Genomic DNA, 16395 nt, shown 5'->3' with positions numbered 1-16395 from the left:
TTTCTTAAAAACTATTAATTTGCTTTATTAAAAGAGCATGTTTCTGGGGCCGGAGAGATAGCATGGAGGTAAGGCATTTGCCTTGCATGCAGAAGGTCGGTAGTTCGAATCCTGGTGTCCCGTATGGTCCCCCCCCCAGCTTGCCAGGAACGATTTCTGAGCATAGAATCAGGAGTAACCCCTGAGTGCTGCTGGGTGTGACCCAAAAACTAAAAACAAAAAAACTAAAGAACATGTTACTCATAGTTGATTTAGTTGATTGTAATTCATTTGTTTCCAGATAAGCAAGAGAAAATTACTTAAGGGAAAGATTAGAGGACCTGGAGAGATAGCACATCGGTGTTTGCCTTGCAAGCAGCCAATCCAGGACCAAAGGTGGTTGGTTCGAATCCCGGTGTCCCATATGGTCCCCCGTGCCTGCCAGGAGCTATTTCTGAGCAGACAGCCAGGAGTAACCCCTGAGCAACACTGAGCAACACTAGAGGGGCCGGAGCAGTGGTGCAAGCAGTAGAGCATTTGCCTTGCAAGCACTAACCTAGGACCGACCTCGGTTTGATCCCCCAGAGTCCCATATGGTCCCCCAAGCCAGGGGCAATTTCTGAGCACATTGCCAGGAGTAACCCCTGAGCATCACCAGGTGTGGCCCAAAAACCAAAAAAAGAGGAAAAAAGACAAAAAGGCGGGGAGGGGGAAAAAAGCAAATTTGTGAAAATTATTTTATCTCCAATAAGGAAATTAAGTCATTGTCAAGAGATTTAGAAGCTCTTGTTGCTAGCTGACCATTCTGTTATTTCATTTGTTTCTGAACATTAAGTGACTTCAGCTACACACTGGCATCTAAACTGGTTTGCTATTTTGGTGATGACAGTATTAAGCAAATAAAATTAAACAATTTCATTTTGTCTTGTCCACAAATGCAGCCATGTGGTCCAGGAATTTAAATCACTATTGCTGATAACTGGCTTTTGTGGTTGTGGTTGCGACTGCCAAGTCTCCTAGATATACAAGAAGGTGTGTGTGAGGGGAAGAGCATTTCCAGCAATCACTTCAAAACAGTCCTGATGACAAGAGCCCAAATACAGGCATATCTGGGGTTTGGTCAGATTGATGTCTCTGCAGAGTATCCTAGAGTAGTAGTGAAGTAGGGCTATAGGCAGAACAGTGATTATGGTGATGGATGCAGTAGGCATGGCTTCAGCAGGACGGAGGACTTGGCCAGTCTTCTTCTCCCGAGATTCCTAGCTTTCAGCTGTGTGGCTGGTGTATCCATGATTTTTATTTCATGGTTTGGTTTATATCTCTTTTGAGAACAAAGTGAGTTGGTGTAGCTGGCCCGGTGCAGATATGGCTGCTTCCTGCAATTACTGTCTTAAGTGTTTCTACAAAGAAAATGCCTCTATTTCACCCGCGCAGCTGCCATTCCACATCCAAAACCAGGCTTGCTCTACAGAACCTGTTCTTTCTGCACTTTGCTTTTCAGACAACTCACTCCTACCTCAAACTACACTCATAGTTTGGAACTCCTGACCAGGAACTAAAAAGCCTATTGATGCTCACCTTGGTATCAATTCTCCAGGGAATCATTCTCTTTCTAGGGACCATAGATCTTAATCCTGGGGGGTTAGAGAGATAGTACAGTGGATAGACCCCTTTCATGTAGCTGAACAAGATTCAATCCCCTACACTCCCTCTGGACCCTTCAGCACTGCTAGGAGTGATTCCTGAGTGCAGAGCCAGGTGTAAGTCTCGTGCACTGTTGGGTATGCTTTCCTCTCCCCCAAAATATATGCAGTCATCCACTGCAGGAAAATATAAAGTACACAAGACAAATCCCATCATTGGCACTGTTCCCTATGTTCATTATCTAGTAGTTATCTCCTGGCTCTGTGCTCAGAAATTACTCCTGGCAGGCTCAAGGAACCATATTGGATATTAGGGATTGAACCCAGATCACCCACGTGCAAGGCAAATGCCCTACCTGATAAGCTGTTGCTCTGCCCCGAGTCCCAAAGCCAGCGTGTACTCATGGATCACTCGTGGTCAGGCTTGGAGGAACAGTGCTGGGTAATGAAGATTGAACTACGTCAGGTACATGCAGGTCTATACCCACTGAGCTGCTGCTCCAACGTCATCCCAGTTACTTTGTTGTACAGTCAAGTTAGAGAATTTCAGCTGTAGGTGATAAACAAAAACTTAAAACTATTAAATTGGAAATTACATGTTTTAAACACCTTATTATTAACTTTATTTAAAATATTTTCCTAATTTTTATTATAATACTGCTATTACCAAGTGGTTCATAATGCAGTTGTTTCCAGCATTTAACTTTAAAACACCAAACCCACCACCAGTGTCCCCAATTTCCCACCCACCACCCTAACCTGCCTGCATGCAGACACAAGCAAGTTTATTTGATTTCATGTTATTTCTTACAACACCAAGGTAAATAGAATGATCAAAATGTAGAACATTAAGGATCAATTTGAAATGATTCTTCTCTCTATGGTATTACTCAAGTCATTGTCGAAGTGGTTGGTGCCACTATGAAGTCGCTGTGGTTGGTGCTAGTTGAGCTTCTGAGCTAATGTTTAGGCTCGCTGAGCTTGGGAGATTTCTATGGAACTTTCCCATCGGATTTCCCATAATACTACGGGGCTGATGCTATTATAAAATATTGAGATTCACACAGCTCCAAGTGTTCCAGGATTTATAGATCTGAAACAAATTTGGTGGCTTGGCAATTTGATACAGTTAAGTTGCGGAGCTGGGTTGCTGTAGTTCATGCAGAAAGGGAATCTGCCTGCCTACACCCCACTTTCTGAGAGTGTCATAGAGGTATGATGAACCCAGTCTCGGCTACCTGGGAAGTATCAGCAGCCAGTATTTTCTTTAGATGGGGCAGGACAGAGGATAAGAAGGAACTTGGGGACACTTGGTGGAATGAAGGGTGTTGGTCATTATATGACTGAAATTCAATCATGAATAATTTGTAACTGGTATTTATTTATTTTGTTTTTTGGGCCACACCTGGTGATACTCGGGTTACTCCTGGCTATGTGCTCAGAAATCGCTCCTGGCTTGGGGGATCATATGGGATGACTGGGGATCGAACAGCAGTTCGTCCTAGGTCAGCGCGTGCAAGGCAACACCCTACCGTTTGCACCACCATTTTGGCCCCATAACCAGAGTATTTAAATAAAATAATTTTTAAAATTAAAGTTAAAAATATTTTTGACTCAAATGAGATACAAGGTTTTACTCAAAAATTTCAGGCATTAGTACAATGTTCCAACACCAATCCGTTTACATGTGTTCACTTCTCTTTTACCAGTGTCCTCAGTTTCCCTCCTGTCCCCCAGCCTGTCTTGATGGGAAGCCCTTTTTTCTTTCCCCTATGAGGCACAATGGTTTACAATACTGTTACTGACAGGTTTATCTTGCAGATAGATCACTTGGCCTCTCAGCACCTAGTTCTCCGCCAGAGTGATTACTTCTCTCTATCATTGACCTAGTGGTTCCTTCTCTGACCTATACACACACACACACACACACACACACACACACACACACACACACACACACACACACACACACACACACACACACACACAAATAACACAGTGGCATGATTCCACTAAGGACTGGTTCTCCTGCAGTTGCTTTCTGTTAACCAGAAGCCCCCAGCTATCATACCCAACAAGGAAAAACTAAAAGCCTTCCCTTTGAAATCAGGCACAAGATAACTGTCACTTCTTTTCCACATCATTGATGTTCTGATTGGAACCCGCTGTTGTTGCATTAAAACCGGATAGTAGGCGTAACCTTACCTGCTAGACCCTCCCATTCCTGGGAGGGGTCTGGGAAAAGGTAGATAAGGCTTGGACCAAGGGAATTCGGCCCTTTTTGGCTCTTGGCCCTTTCTGCGCTGCTGTGCGCTCTGGCTTCTGGGTTTCTGTGTTCTGGTCTTTGACCAGCATGGAGCCCAAAGGGAAGATGGCTAACAGGAAATAAGATGCAGGGCTAGCAAAATATTGCTGTGCTTGAAAAGTTATGAATAGGCCACACACATGTGGTGGCTAGGGCTTGAATAAAGTTGCTTCCTAACGCCTGTGAGTGAGTCTTAATTACGCCGATTACCTGGGCCTGAAATCCGCCAGCTGGATGGGGATAAAGCCACGTGGCTGGGGCCTAAGCACAAAGGCCTCCATCCATCGCCATCCAGCCCCATCGTTAATTATTTCATGCTACACGCTGTGTGGAAGGTACTTTCTGAAAAGCAGTTTAGACTAATTGGCTCACTTCCAGCTCCATGCCTGTGTTCCTCCCAGCCTAGTGCCTTGAGCTGTGAGTGATTCAAGTCTGGGAAATAAAGAATTCAACTCGGAATGCAAGAACCAGTGGCAAGGAATCCAGTCTGTGTTACCCCCGCACAGTGTAGGCTAATTAAGTACATTCTCTTTCTCCAGTGTTGTATATCTTCTCAGCCATTGTATGATTTTTTTCTATTTCAGGTATACATGTCAGCAGATGTAGGTTTGACTACTGGGTTTTTTTTTTTTTTTGGGGGGGGGGGGGTGTTAGGCCACACCCTGCAGTGCTCAGGGCTTATTCCTGGTTCCAGGCTCAGAGATCCATCACTTTTGGGGTGCATGGGATCAAACTAGGGTCAGCTGCATGCCAGCCAAGTGCTGTAACCTCTGTTCTGTCTCGTCATTCCATAGATGTGCTTTGATTTCATCCCTAGGTAGACATTTTCAGACTGAAAATAATTTAACTTTCTATTTAAGTGAGTGTAAATCTTAGGTGGAACGAAGTGTTCACAGACAAGAGAAAATAGCAGAGACCCTCCTTCATGTGCAAGAATGGGGGGGGGGGGCATTGTGGCCACTGACTTTACTTCTCCTGTTTAGGATTTTAGACTTGGCTCCTTCCACTACCCTCCTGCCCTTCCCCAAAGGTTGAACCTGGGTTCGAGCTCTAAGCACCCCTTGTGGTTCCCTGAGTCTTATCAGAACTGATCCCTGAGGACAGATCCCAGAGTGAGTTGAGTTCTAAGTACACCTGGGTGTGACCTTAAGCCCCACCCCCCATGCTCCCTCTCCAATTTTTCTTATATATTTGTCTTCCTGAGCTGCATTAGATTAGAATCACTGGTAGAGACAGACAAAAACATGTCGGGACTGGAAAGACTGAGTAGAGGTGATAATGTGCTTGACTCGTACACAGTTGACTGGTTAGAACCTCAGCAGTGCCATGAATGACCCAAGCAGAAAGAGTCTGGAATAGCTTCTTTTTGTTTGTTTGTTTGTTTGTTTGTTTTTGGGGGCACACCCGGCAGCGCTCAGGGGTTACTCCTGGCACTATGCTCAGAAATCGCTCCTGGCAGGCACAGGGGACCATATGGGATGCCAGGATTTGAACCACCAGCCTTCTGCATGAAAGGCAAACGCCTTACCTCCATGCTATCTCTCCGGCCCCTGGAATAGCTTCTGAGCACTGCCAGGTACAGTCCAATGCTCCTCATGCCCCCCTATGCACAGATTTTAATAAATTGACTTTAGAGCAAATATCACTTTTTTTTTTTTTTGCCAGGGATTGAACCTATACTTGCAAAGCCTGTGCTCCCGCAGCAAGCCATATCCACAGCCCTAGTACATTGTAATTCTTGTTATTTGTCATTGATCTTTTCAAGTAGATTTTAATTGCAAACCTCCCTTAATACCCTCAAGGAACTAGTTCCAGAAACCCCTTGGGTAACAAAGTTCAGGAATGTTGAGACCCTTTGTCTAAAATAGTAAAATATTGGGACAGGGAAATAGCCCAAAGGGCAAGTGCACAGGCTGGGGTCCAAGTTCAGTCCTCAGCACCATGTGGTCCTCTGAACACTGCCAAGAAGGAACCCCAAGCACCAAGCCAGGATTAACCCCTGGGCCTTACTAGGGTGGCTCCTAAATAAAAGGAAAACAGTATCATATCTGCATATAACCCATGCTTTTTCTTTTTTTGAAAACTTGACTTATTTCTGTTTTGAGGCCATACCTGACAATGCTTAGGGCTTACTCCTGCCTCTGCACTCAGAAATCACTCCTGGTTGTGCTCAGGGGACCAGGTGGGGTGCCCGGAATTGAGCACTGGTCAGCAAATGCAAGGCAAGCACGCTACCCACTGTACTGCACTCGGGCCCCATCTTCCTGAAACCTGTAAATAGCCTCTAGATTACTTAGACTATTTACGCATTATAGATAGTAAACACATTATTTTGCTGCTGCATTGCTTGGGAATAACCCTGAACAGTACAACCACAAAGGCCGAATTACAGAGTAGCACATAGCTTATCTGTGGAGTGGGTTGAATTTCAGGTGTGGATTGGAAGGTATGAAACTGTGTATTATGTTCTGCTTCCAAGCAAATAACAAGAATTTACTATTCTTTTGTTTGTTTGTTTTGCTTTTTGGGCCATACCGGTGACGCTTAGGGGTTATTCCTGGCTATGTGCTCAGAAATTGCTCCTGGCTTGGGGAACTATATGGGATGCTGGAGGATCAAACTGTGGTCCATCTTAGATTAGTGCGTGCAAGGCAGATGCCCTACTGCTTGTGCCACTGCTCTGGCCCCAAGAATTTACTGTTCTTTTATAACCTTTCTTGTGCAGGCAAGGCTATTTTTGTATTTCAAGTGTACCTTAAAAGATAACACATGTGATTTTTTTTTCTCATTTGTTCCTTCCAAGTTTTCACGATGAATGTACTCCAGCTTGTACGGGATCACTGGGTGCACATACTTGTCCCTGCGGGCTTTGTCTTCGGTTGCTATCTGGACAGAAAGAATGACGAGAAGTACACCGCCTTCCGGAACAAGAGTATGTTGTATAGAAGGTGAGTTTGGGCATGTTTATTATTACTGCTTGCTTAATTTGACGTGGGTGCTGTCCCCAGTGGTACCCAAGGATCACTCCTGGTGGATTGGAGGAATCATATGCAGTGTTAGGGATCAAATCTAGGTCAGCTACATGCGAGGCAAGCACATACTCACTGTCTTATCTCTCCAGTCCTGTGCACGATTTTTTTTAAGCAATCAGCCAGGTTAATATCATGTCTCAAAAATAAGCAAAATCAAGACTAGAAAGATAATACAATAAATGGATAAGGTACTTGTTTTGCATCCCTTTTTTTTTTTTTTTAATCTGGGCCAAACCCAGTGAGTCTCAGAGGTTTACTTCTGGCACTGCACTCAGAAATCACTCTTGGCAGATTTAGGGGACCATATGGGATGCTGGGATTGAACCCAGGTCAGCTGCGTACAAGGCAAATGTGCTATCACGCCAGCCCCTGCCTTGCATCCTTACATGTGGCCAGTCCAGGTTCGATCCCAGCATGCCATATGTCCCCACTCCTGAGCATACAGTATCTAGTTTAGCCATAAATAAATAAATAAATAAATAAATAAATAAATAAATAAATAATGATGATGATGATGATAAGCAAAAGGATAATTTTTAATTGAGGACTAAGACAGTATTAAGTGATACTTTTTGTGGGGGGGATGGGGCACACCTGGTAGTGCTCAGGGGTTACTCTTGGTTCTGCTTTCGGAAATCACTCCTGGCAGGCTCCAAGGACCATATGGGATGCTGGGGATTGAAACCTGGTCTGCCGCATGCAAGGCAAATGTCCTATCTCTTGTACTATCTCCTTCAGACCCCTTGTTTTAACATTTTATTCTTGGATAAAACATGATTAGAATATAAACAAATTTACTTCATTGACAAGCTATTGTTTTGAGCATGCCTTTTTTTGGTCTCTGTTTTTGTTTTTGTTTGGGGGGACACACCTGCAGCTCAGGGCTCACTTCTGGTGGAGCTACCCATTATACTATTGCTCTGTGTCCCCTCACCCTTTCTTTCTCTTTCAAGTTTTAAGTGCATTTTTTTTTATATATAAAAGACTCACTTTAGGGGCTGAAGAGATAGCATAGTTTACCTTGGGACGGGACGGACAGAAGTTCTAATCCTGGCATCCCATATGGTCCCCGAGCCAGCTAGGAGCAATTTATGAGTGCATAGCCAGGAGTAAACCCTGAGCGCAGGGCCGGAGAGGTAGCACAGCAGTAAAGCGTTTGCCTTGCATACAGAAGGACGTTGATTTGAATTCCGTCATCCCATATGGTTTCCAAGCCTGCCGGGGGCAATTTCTGAGCATAGAGCCAGGACTAACCCTTGAGTGCTGCTGGGTGTGACCCCAAAACCAAAAAAAAAAATCCTGAGCGCTGCCAGTGTGACCCCAAAACAAAAACAAAACCCATTTTATATAAAAAAAAAATATATATATATATATATATATATAAAATAACCCAAGATCGGACCATAGCAAGTAGGCCTTGCTTGTGGCCAACCTGGATTTGATCTCTGGCATCCTATATGGTCCCCTGAGACTGCCAGTAATAATTTCTAGGCACAGAGCCAGGAGTAATCCTGAATACTGCCAGGTTTGACCCAACTATCCCCCCCCCAAATATATATATATATATATAGATATATATATATATATATACACATCCCATTTATAAAGCCCATTTTTTATAAATCCATATATAAAACCCTTCTTAGGAGGGCCGGAGCAGTAACACAGCAGTAGGGCATTTGCCTTGCATGCAGCTGACCCAGGAAGGACCTTGGTTCAATCCTCAGTATCCCATATGGTTCTAGGTAAACTAAGAAATTCCGGGGGGATAGGCTGGAAATTGAACACACCCAGCTATGCTCAGGGCATACCCTTGGTTCTGTGCTTAGGGGTCACTTCTGATGGTGCTTGGGGATCATATGTGGTGCTGGATGTAATCCAGGTCCACTAGTTCAATCAAGGCAAGCACCTTTCCAGTGTTCTAGTTCTCAGGGAAAAAAATGACAGCTCTTGAAATCAGAAAAGAGGATTTAAAGAGATAATACATGGGGGGTTGTTTGTTTGTTTGTTTGTTTTGATTTTTGGTTTTTGGGTCACACCTGGCAGGCTCAGGGGACCATATGGAATGCCGGGATTCAAACCACTATCCTTCTGCATGAAAGGCAAACGCCCTACCTTTTTGCTATTTCTCTGGCCCTAATAATACATGGGTGGTTTTTTTTTTGGTTTTGGGGCCACACCCGGCAGTGCTCAGGGTTTACTCCTGGCTATCTGCTCAGAAATAGCTCCTGGCAGGCACAGGGGACCCTATGAGATGCGAGGATTCGAACCAACCACCTTAGGTCCTGGGTCGGCTGCTTGCAAGGCAAACACTGCTGTGCTATCTCTCTGGTCCCGATAATACACATTTAAAATAATGAGTGAACAGATGAAATTTGTTGAATCCAATATAAGAGCTTTAAGGGGTTCCACTGAAGAGACTAGAAAATTATTGAATTCTTCCTCTTGTACCTTTTCATCTCTTCATGAAAATGTTAATTTACTGGGTTTTCTTTTCTTTTTCTTTGCTCACAGGGAATTGAGGCCCAATGAAGAATATACCTGGAAGTAAAGGCTGTAGCTGAACTACAGTATGTGCACAATGAGAACACCGAGATAAATTAAAACACATTCACTATAAAATTTGAAGTGATTTATTTTGTGTTGGAATACACTTTCACCTTTTAAAGTAATGAACATACTTAGCATAACAATAGTTATTGAGTACCAGCTTGTGTCTATTGATACTGAATTCACATGTGTTTATTTATTTTTCTTATTTTTTATTTATTTATTTATTTATTTATTTATTTTGGTTTCTGGGTCACACCCAGCAGTGCTCAGGGGTTACTCCTGGCTCTATGCTCAGAAATCACACTGGCAGGCTCAGGGAACCATATGGGATGCTGGGATTTGAACCACCAACCTTCTGCATGCAAGGCAAACATCTTACCTCCATTCTATCTCTCCAGCCCCAAATTTTTTTTTGTTTTGAAGTTAGAACTGTACATGGTATTTTTCTTTGTTTGTTTTTGGGTTTTGGCAGGTTTCAGGGCTTACTTCTAAATCTGTGTACAGAGATCACTCCTGGCAGGGCTTGGGGAAACATATCTAGTGCCAGCATCTGAGCAAGGCAAGTAGGCAACCCACTGTACTATCTCTCAGTCCCCAATACACAGTGTGTGTGTGTGGGGGGGGGTGAGTTTGGGGGCTGGTGAGGAGTGGAGGAATGTGTGTGGTAGGGAGCTGGTGGGGATCTAACACAAGGCCTCACATACACAGTTCATGTACTGTCCTCTTGAGTCACATCTCCTGCCTTAAAAACCTTTTTTAGGGGTGAGGGGGAGATAGCTCTTCCTGGAGATTATGGCCCTGTGGTGCCAGATACTACCAGGATTACCCTGGTGATGCTTGGGGACCCCTAGAACTACATGCTCTTGAGTTCATGTGGTGCTGGGAATTGAATGTGAGTTGGGCATTTACAAGGCAATAGCCCTAGCCCCTTGTTATCACCCTTGCCCAAACCCAAACCTTGTTTTGTTTATGGGCCACACCTGGCAATGCTCAAGGGTTACTTTGGGCTCTATGCTTAGGAATCATTCCTGGCAGTGCTCAGGAGGCCATATGGGATGCCGGGGATTGAACCTGGGTCCACCACATGCAGGACAATTACCCTAACCGCTGTACTATCGCTCCAGCCCTTCAAGCCCAATTCTTAGAAAAATTTTCAAGCCATACCTTGAGGGAACTTAAAATAGTATTCTAATTTTTCTTTTTTTTTGTTTTTGTTTCTAATTTTTCTTTACTTTTTATGTTAATATATCTCTTATTTTGTTTTTATATTATACTATTCCCTTGAGATCACACCCAGTGATACTCAGTGATTACTCCTAGCTCCATGCTCCGCAATCACTCCTGGCAGTGTTTGGGGACCATATGTGGACCATATGGGGGTCAAATTCGTGTTGGCCTCATGCAAAACAAGTGTCCTTCCTGCTCTAGCTCCTATGTTAGAATATTCTTTAGTGAAAAATTAATAGCTAAAAATTGTAGTGACAGACCACAGTTCAATCCCTGGCATCCCATATGGTCCCCCAAGCGAGGAGCAATTTCTGAGTGCATAGCCAGGAGTGATCCCTGAGCATCACTGGGTGTGACCCAAAACCCCCCCAAAGTAAAAAAATAAAAATTATAGTTTTGTTTTACAAACATTTCTTAAAATATAAATCACAGAAGCGGTGTACCACTTTGAAAATAAATAATTAGGGCCTAGAGAAGATAATACAGTTTATAGTATGTGACCTGGTTTAGTCCCCCATCACCACCTGTGATGCCCCCAAGGTCACTGGGCACTTCCCTGGAGACACTCAGAGCAGTCCTGTTGTGCTCCAACTCTCACCATTTGGCCAGGAATCACCAGGAAGATGCCGCGCCCCCCTCAGAAAAAAACAACCAACATCAAGAAATTGTACTTTATTCAAATTAAAGAGGCCAGAGAGATGGTACAGCGCCTTTAAGGCCTTTACTTTACACACAGCCAACCTAGGTTTGTTTCCTGATAGGAGTGATCCTTGAGTGCAGAGCCAGGAATAATCCCTGAGCACTGCGGTGGCACAAGTGGTAAGGTGTTTGCCTTGCCGGCAGCTAACCTAGAACCAACCACAATCGAACCATGGTTCGATTCATGGGTGTCCCATATGATCCCCCAAGCCAGGGGCAATTTCTGAGCGCTTAGCTAGGAGTAACCCCTGAGTGTCACTGGGTGTGGCCAAAAATCCAAAAATAAATAAATAAAAAACCCAAACAAGAAATGAACACTCGGGGCCAGGCGGTGGTGCCTGCCTTGCCTGCGCTAGCCTTGGATGGACCACGGTTCGATCCCCCGGTGTCCCATATGGTCCCCCAAGCCAGGAACAACTTCTGAGCGCATAGCCAGGAGTAACCCCTGAGCGTTACTGGGTGTGGCCCAAAAACCAAAAAAAAAAAAAAAAAAATGAACACTCAGAGCCCAGAGATGATTCACTAATTTAAGGTTGGCAAGTGCTCCTTGGTGAGTAGACGCTAGAACCCTAGATGTAAACCCTAGATGACCCACAAACAATCCTGAGTGTCCTGCACAATAAAGGGGAAGAGACCTTGGATGCACTTCAGCAACAGAGCACTTGTCTTCAACATGTGAGGCTCAAACCATAATATAAAATAGATGTATATGGAAAAAATGGAAAATAAAAATACAACTGCAGCCATTGTACAATGGCTAGAGAGCATTTGCCTTGCACTAGGCAGGTGTGGGTTCAATTACTGCATGACTCCCCAGCAATGCTAGGAATGATCTTCGAGCTCTGCCAGGTATGCCCCCAACCTCCAAAATATATAGCTCCAGGGGCTGGCGAGGTGGCGCTAGAGGTAAGGTGTCTGCTTTGCAAGCGCTAGCCAAGGAAGGACAGTGGTTCGATCCCCCGGCCTCCCATATGGTCCCCCCAAGCCAGGGGCAATTTCTGAGCGCTTAGCCAGGAGTAACCCCTGAGCATCAAATGGTGTGGCCCGAAAAAAAAAAAAAAGCTCAAAAAAATATAGAGCTCCATTAGCAAAGCATATGTACCACCAAGACAGAATATGTTTTGAATATGTAAACTCATAGCTTAAGTTATTCCAAGGCTGGCAAGATAGTCCAGGGGGTTAAGCGCTTGTCTGGATCCATTCCCTCAGGAGTATGGTCCCTGAGTACAGAGCCAGGAGTAATTCCTGAGCACCCTTGGGAGTGGATACACACACATCAAAATATATTAATCTGGGCCTTGTCATAATTGATGGTCTTTTCATGATCTCAGATTCCTCTGTAGCTTCTTTTCTGAGGGTCCACCCTTGGTGGGTTCTTGGATTTTAGCATCTTGGTGGTCCCAGATTCAATTTCTGCACTCCAGAGAGCTCAGGATTTGTGGTCTCCAGGCCCTTGGTTATTTCATTGCTTGGCTCTCTTGTGTTTTGTTTCAGGACAAAACCCTGCAGTGCTCAAGGATTATACCTGGTTTTGTACTCAGGGATTATTCTTGTCTGACTCAGAAGACCTTACAAGGATCCCTGGGCTCAAACCCAGGTCAGACACAAGCAAGGCAAGCCCTACCTGCTGTACCTGCTGTACCTCCTATGCTATCACTTTGGCCCTAGGAAATCTTAAGTTTCGTTATTTTCAAAAGATTGCAGGCTACTAACCCTGGTTCAATCTCTGGCATCACATAATAGTCCCCTAAGAACTACCAGGCATGGCCCTAACATCAAAAAATTAAAAAATACCATACCTCTTGACTGTCCCCACCCAGCACGATGGGGCCTTGGCTACTCTTCCCCACTGTAGAGCACTCACTGTAAAATGAAAACCCAGGCCCATATGTCTGTTCATTTAACATAGACAGATTTCAAAGTATCAAGAATTCAATAAAAAGGGTGGGGAGGGGGCAGAAAGAATCCAATAAAAAGCACATGATAGGAATTGGAATAATAGTATAGCAATTACAGTGTTTGCCTTTCATGTGACTGATGGGGGTTCATTCCTGGCATCCCATATGATCCCCTGAGCTTGCCAGGAGTGATTCCTGAGCACCAAGCCAGGAGTAAGTTCTCATCATCACTGGATGTGACCCCTAAACGACCCCACACACACATATGCTAGAGACTGGAGAAATGACTAGAAGAGTTTTCTTGGTGATTAGATTATTAGTACAAAGTGGGTTTTTTTTTTTGAGACTTGTACAAGATTCACATAAAAAACTCAGAGGTTAAGAAGTTAAAGTCGGGGCCCGGCGGTGGCGCTAAAGGTAAGGTGCCTGCCTTGCCTGCGCTAGCCTTGGACGGACCGAGGTTCGATCCCCCGGTGTCCCATATGGTCCCCCAAGCCAGGAGCAACTTCTGAGCGCATAGCCAGGAGTAACTCCTGAGCGTTACTGGGTGTGGCCCAAAAACCAAAAACCAAAAAAAAAAAAAAAAAAAAGAAGTTAAAGTCAGGGCCAGCGAGGTGGCATTAGAGGTAAGGTGTCTGCCTTGCAAGTGCTAGCCAAGGAAAGATCTGGACCTCGGTTCGATCCCCTGGCGTCCCATATGGTCCCCCCAAGCCAGGGACAATTTCTGAGCACTTAGCCAGGAGTAACCCCTGAGCATCAAACGGGTGTGGCCTGAAATAGCAAAAAAAAGGGGCCGGAGAGATAGCATGGAGGTAAGGCGTTTGCCTTTCATGCAGGAGGTCATCAGTTCGAATCCCGGCGCCCCATATGGTCCTCTGTGCCTGCCAAGAGCAATTTCTGAGCGTGGAGCCAGAAATAACCCCTGAGCACTGCCGGGTGTGACCCAAAAACCACAAAAAAAGAAAAAAAAAAGAAAAGAAAAGAAGTTAAAGTCAGGGCTGGAACAGTACTATAATGGGTAGGGTGATTGCCTTACATGCAGCCATCACAGGCTCAGTCCCCATCTTCCTATATTGACCCCAAGAACCTACCAGAAATAATTCCTGGGTGCAGAGTCAGAAATAACCCCTCAACACCACCAGGTATGGCCCCAAAAACTCCCAAGAGGAGTTTGAGTTGATTGTACTGTTAAATAGATGGTTCAAGTGGTAGGGCATTTGCCAGCAGATGACCTGGGACAGACCTGGGTTCAACCCTGGCATCCCATATGGTCCCTCGAGCCTGCCAGGTGCTATTTCTGAGCACAGAGCCAGGAGTAACCCCTGAACGAGTGTGGCCAAAAAACAAACAAACAAACAAATAGATGGAACAATCGCATAGCAATGAGGGAGTTTGCCTTGCACATATCCAACCCAGGTTTGATCCCAGCATCCCATATACTGCCTGAGCCTGCCAAGAGCAATTTTTGAGCACAGTGCCAGGAGTAATCCCTGAGTACTGCTGGGTGTGGCCCCCAAAACAAACATACAGATGGTCCAAGTTCTTCCTGTATCCAGACCTCTCCTTTACCCTGATTACAACATCCCCTTAATGTTTAACATTGCCCTGTTCAGTGTATGATGTCCTAAATCCTGTTCCTCACCATCTACTCACCTCTAGTATCTGATGACCTGCTTTTGTCTCTATAGTCTCTATCCAGTGTTCACTTTTCTAGTCCAGAATCTTGGCACTGGGGAATCCTGTTTTCCTGGCTTTCCTGGTCTCTGGTCATAACCACTGTGAACTGGGGAGAGACTCCTGTATTCGACACCTTGTCAGTTCCTGGGTTCTGTCTGAATCTGCCTGTATTCTGTCATCTCTCTAGGCCTGTGAGCCCTGCCTGTACTGACCATCTCTCTGGGCCTGTGTATCCTGTCTGTACTTCGCCCTTTGGGCATCCAAGGCCTCACTTGATCCTGCAGCCTGTCTGGGTGTAGGTGATCTTGGAAAAAGAGACACACTGGTTGGACGCTTTCTTCTGTTTTGTTTTGTTTGACCCATTCCCAGCTATGCTAAGGGCTCATTCATGGCTCTGGACCCAGGGAATCACTCCTGGTGGGATACAGGACCATATGGGATGCCACAGATGGAACCAGGTCAGCAATGCGCAAAGCAAATGCCCCTACCCTCTGTACTTTCACCCTGACCCCTGCACACTTCGTTTTGCTGCTGTTATCTCCTGCTCCCAACCATCCCATGGATGAAATACAAACTGACCAAATAAATTCACCTGGCTCTTCACCGAAGTATCCAGATGGCACCAGAACTCTGGAATTAGGAGTGCTGTTGTATATATACAGAGGTTTGAAATTAAGTGTCTCAAATTCATACTATGATGGGACATTATTATAGCTCATGTCTACAAGGTAGGACCAGATAGATAGGGGAAGCACAAGGGCTCTTGTCTTGCTCATGACTGGTGGATTGCCAGCACCACAGAGGGTGCCTTGATTACTGCCATAAGTGCTCCCTGAGCATCTGCTGTAGCCCCCAAACCAAAATCCCCCCAAAAGTCTACACCATAGACATCAGAGACAATGTGAAGGTTGAAGAGAGAGTGCAGGAGTGAGAGCGCTGGGCTGTTTGATCTGGTGGTTGTTGGACTTTGGTGTCTCCACAAGAAGTGCTGTGGCATTTTATCAGGGGTGGCTGGTTACCCTCCAGCCATCTCTGGGCATTCTCTCTTTAGCTTCCTTTCTGTGGGACACCACATGGTAATCCAACCCAGGAAAATGTGTATTGAATAGGGATTGCTGCAGGAAATAAACCAGGCTTAGCTTGAGAGTTTGGTCTGGTGAGTTTTCAACCTCGTGGAGAGAGGGAGCCCACCAAAACCAACAATTTTTTTTATTGTAAGAATTTATTCAAGAGACAAAATTGACAAAACCAACTATTTTTATTCCCTTTAATCTACTCCCAAGCCAGAGGAGGGTCCAGTAACAGACCAAAGTACCTAAATGGAGCTAATGCAGTCTAGGTGAAGTTTTACATTTCAAAACCCTTGGTTGGAGGGCAGAGGG

The 16395-nt window shown here is 44.9% G+C and overlaps 1 protein-coding gene across 1 annotated transcript; it reads left to right on the top strand.

Annotated features, from left to right (window-relative positions):
* Positions 1-6724: 6724 nt before the first annotated feature.
* On the top strand, positions 6725-9587 carry NDUFB1 (NADH:ubiquinone oxidoreductase subunit B1). Its single transcript, XM_049769914.1, has 2 exons — positions 6725-6875; positions 9474-9587. Exons 1-2 carry the CDS (start codon positions 6739-6741, stop codon positions 9508-9510), a joined length of 174 nt encoding a protein of 57 aa, XP_049625871.1. The 5' UTR covers positions 6725-6738; the 3' UTR covers positions 9511-9587.
* Positions 9588-16395: the final 6808 nt, after the last annotated feature.

This window comes from Suncus etruscus, chromosome 3 (genome assembly GCF_024139225.1).
Source record: "Suncus etruscus isolate mSunEtr1 chromosome 3, mSunEtr1.pri.cur, whole genome shotgun sequence".
Lineage (NCBI taxonomy): Eukaryota > Metazoa > Chordata > Mammalia > Eulipotyphla > Soricidae > Suncus > Suncus etruscus.
The sequence above is the reverse complement of the archived record's forward strand: the minus strand, read 5'-3'. Positions and strand labels throughout refer to the sequence as shown.

Bases quoted from the DNA above. Each gene is read 5' to 3' on its own strand.
- NDUFB1 (XM_049769914.1), top strand. From the start codon at position 6,739: ATGAATGTACTCCAGCTTGTACGGGATCACTGGGTGCACATACTTGTC. The intron at 6,876-9,473 runs GTGAGTTTGGGC...CTTTGCTCACAG, and splicing joins AAGAGTATGTTGTATAGAAG to GGAATTGAGGCCCAATGAAG.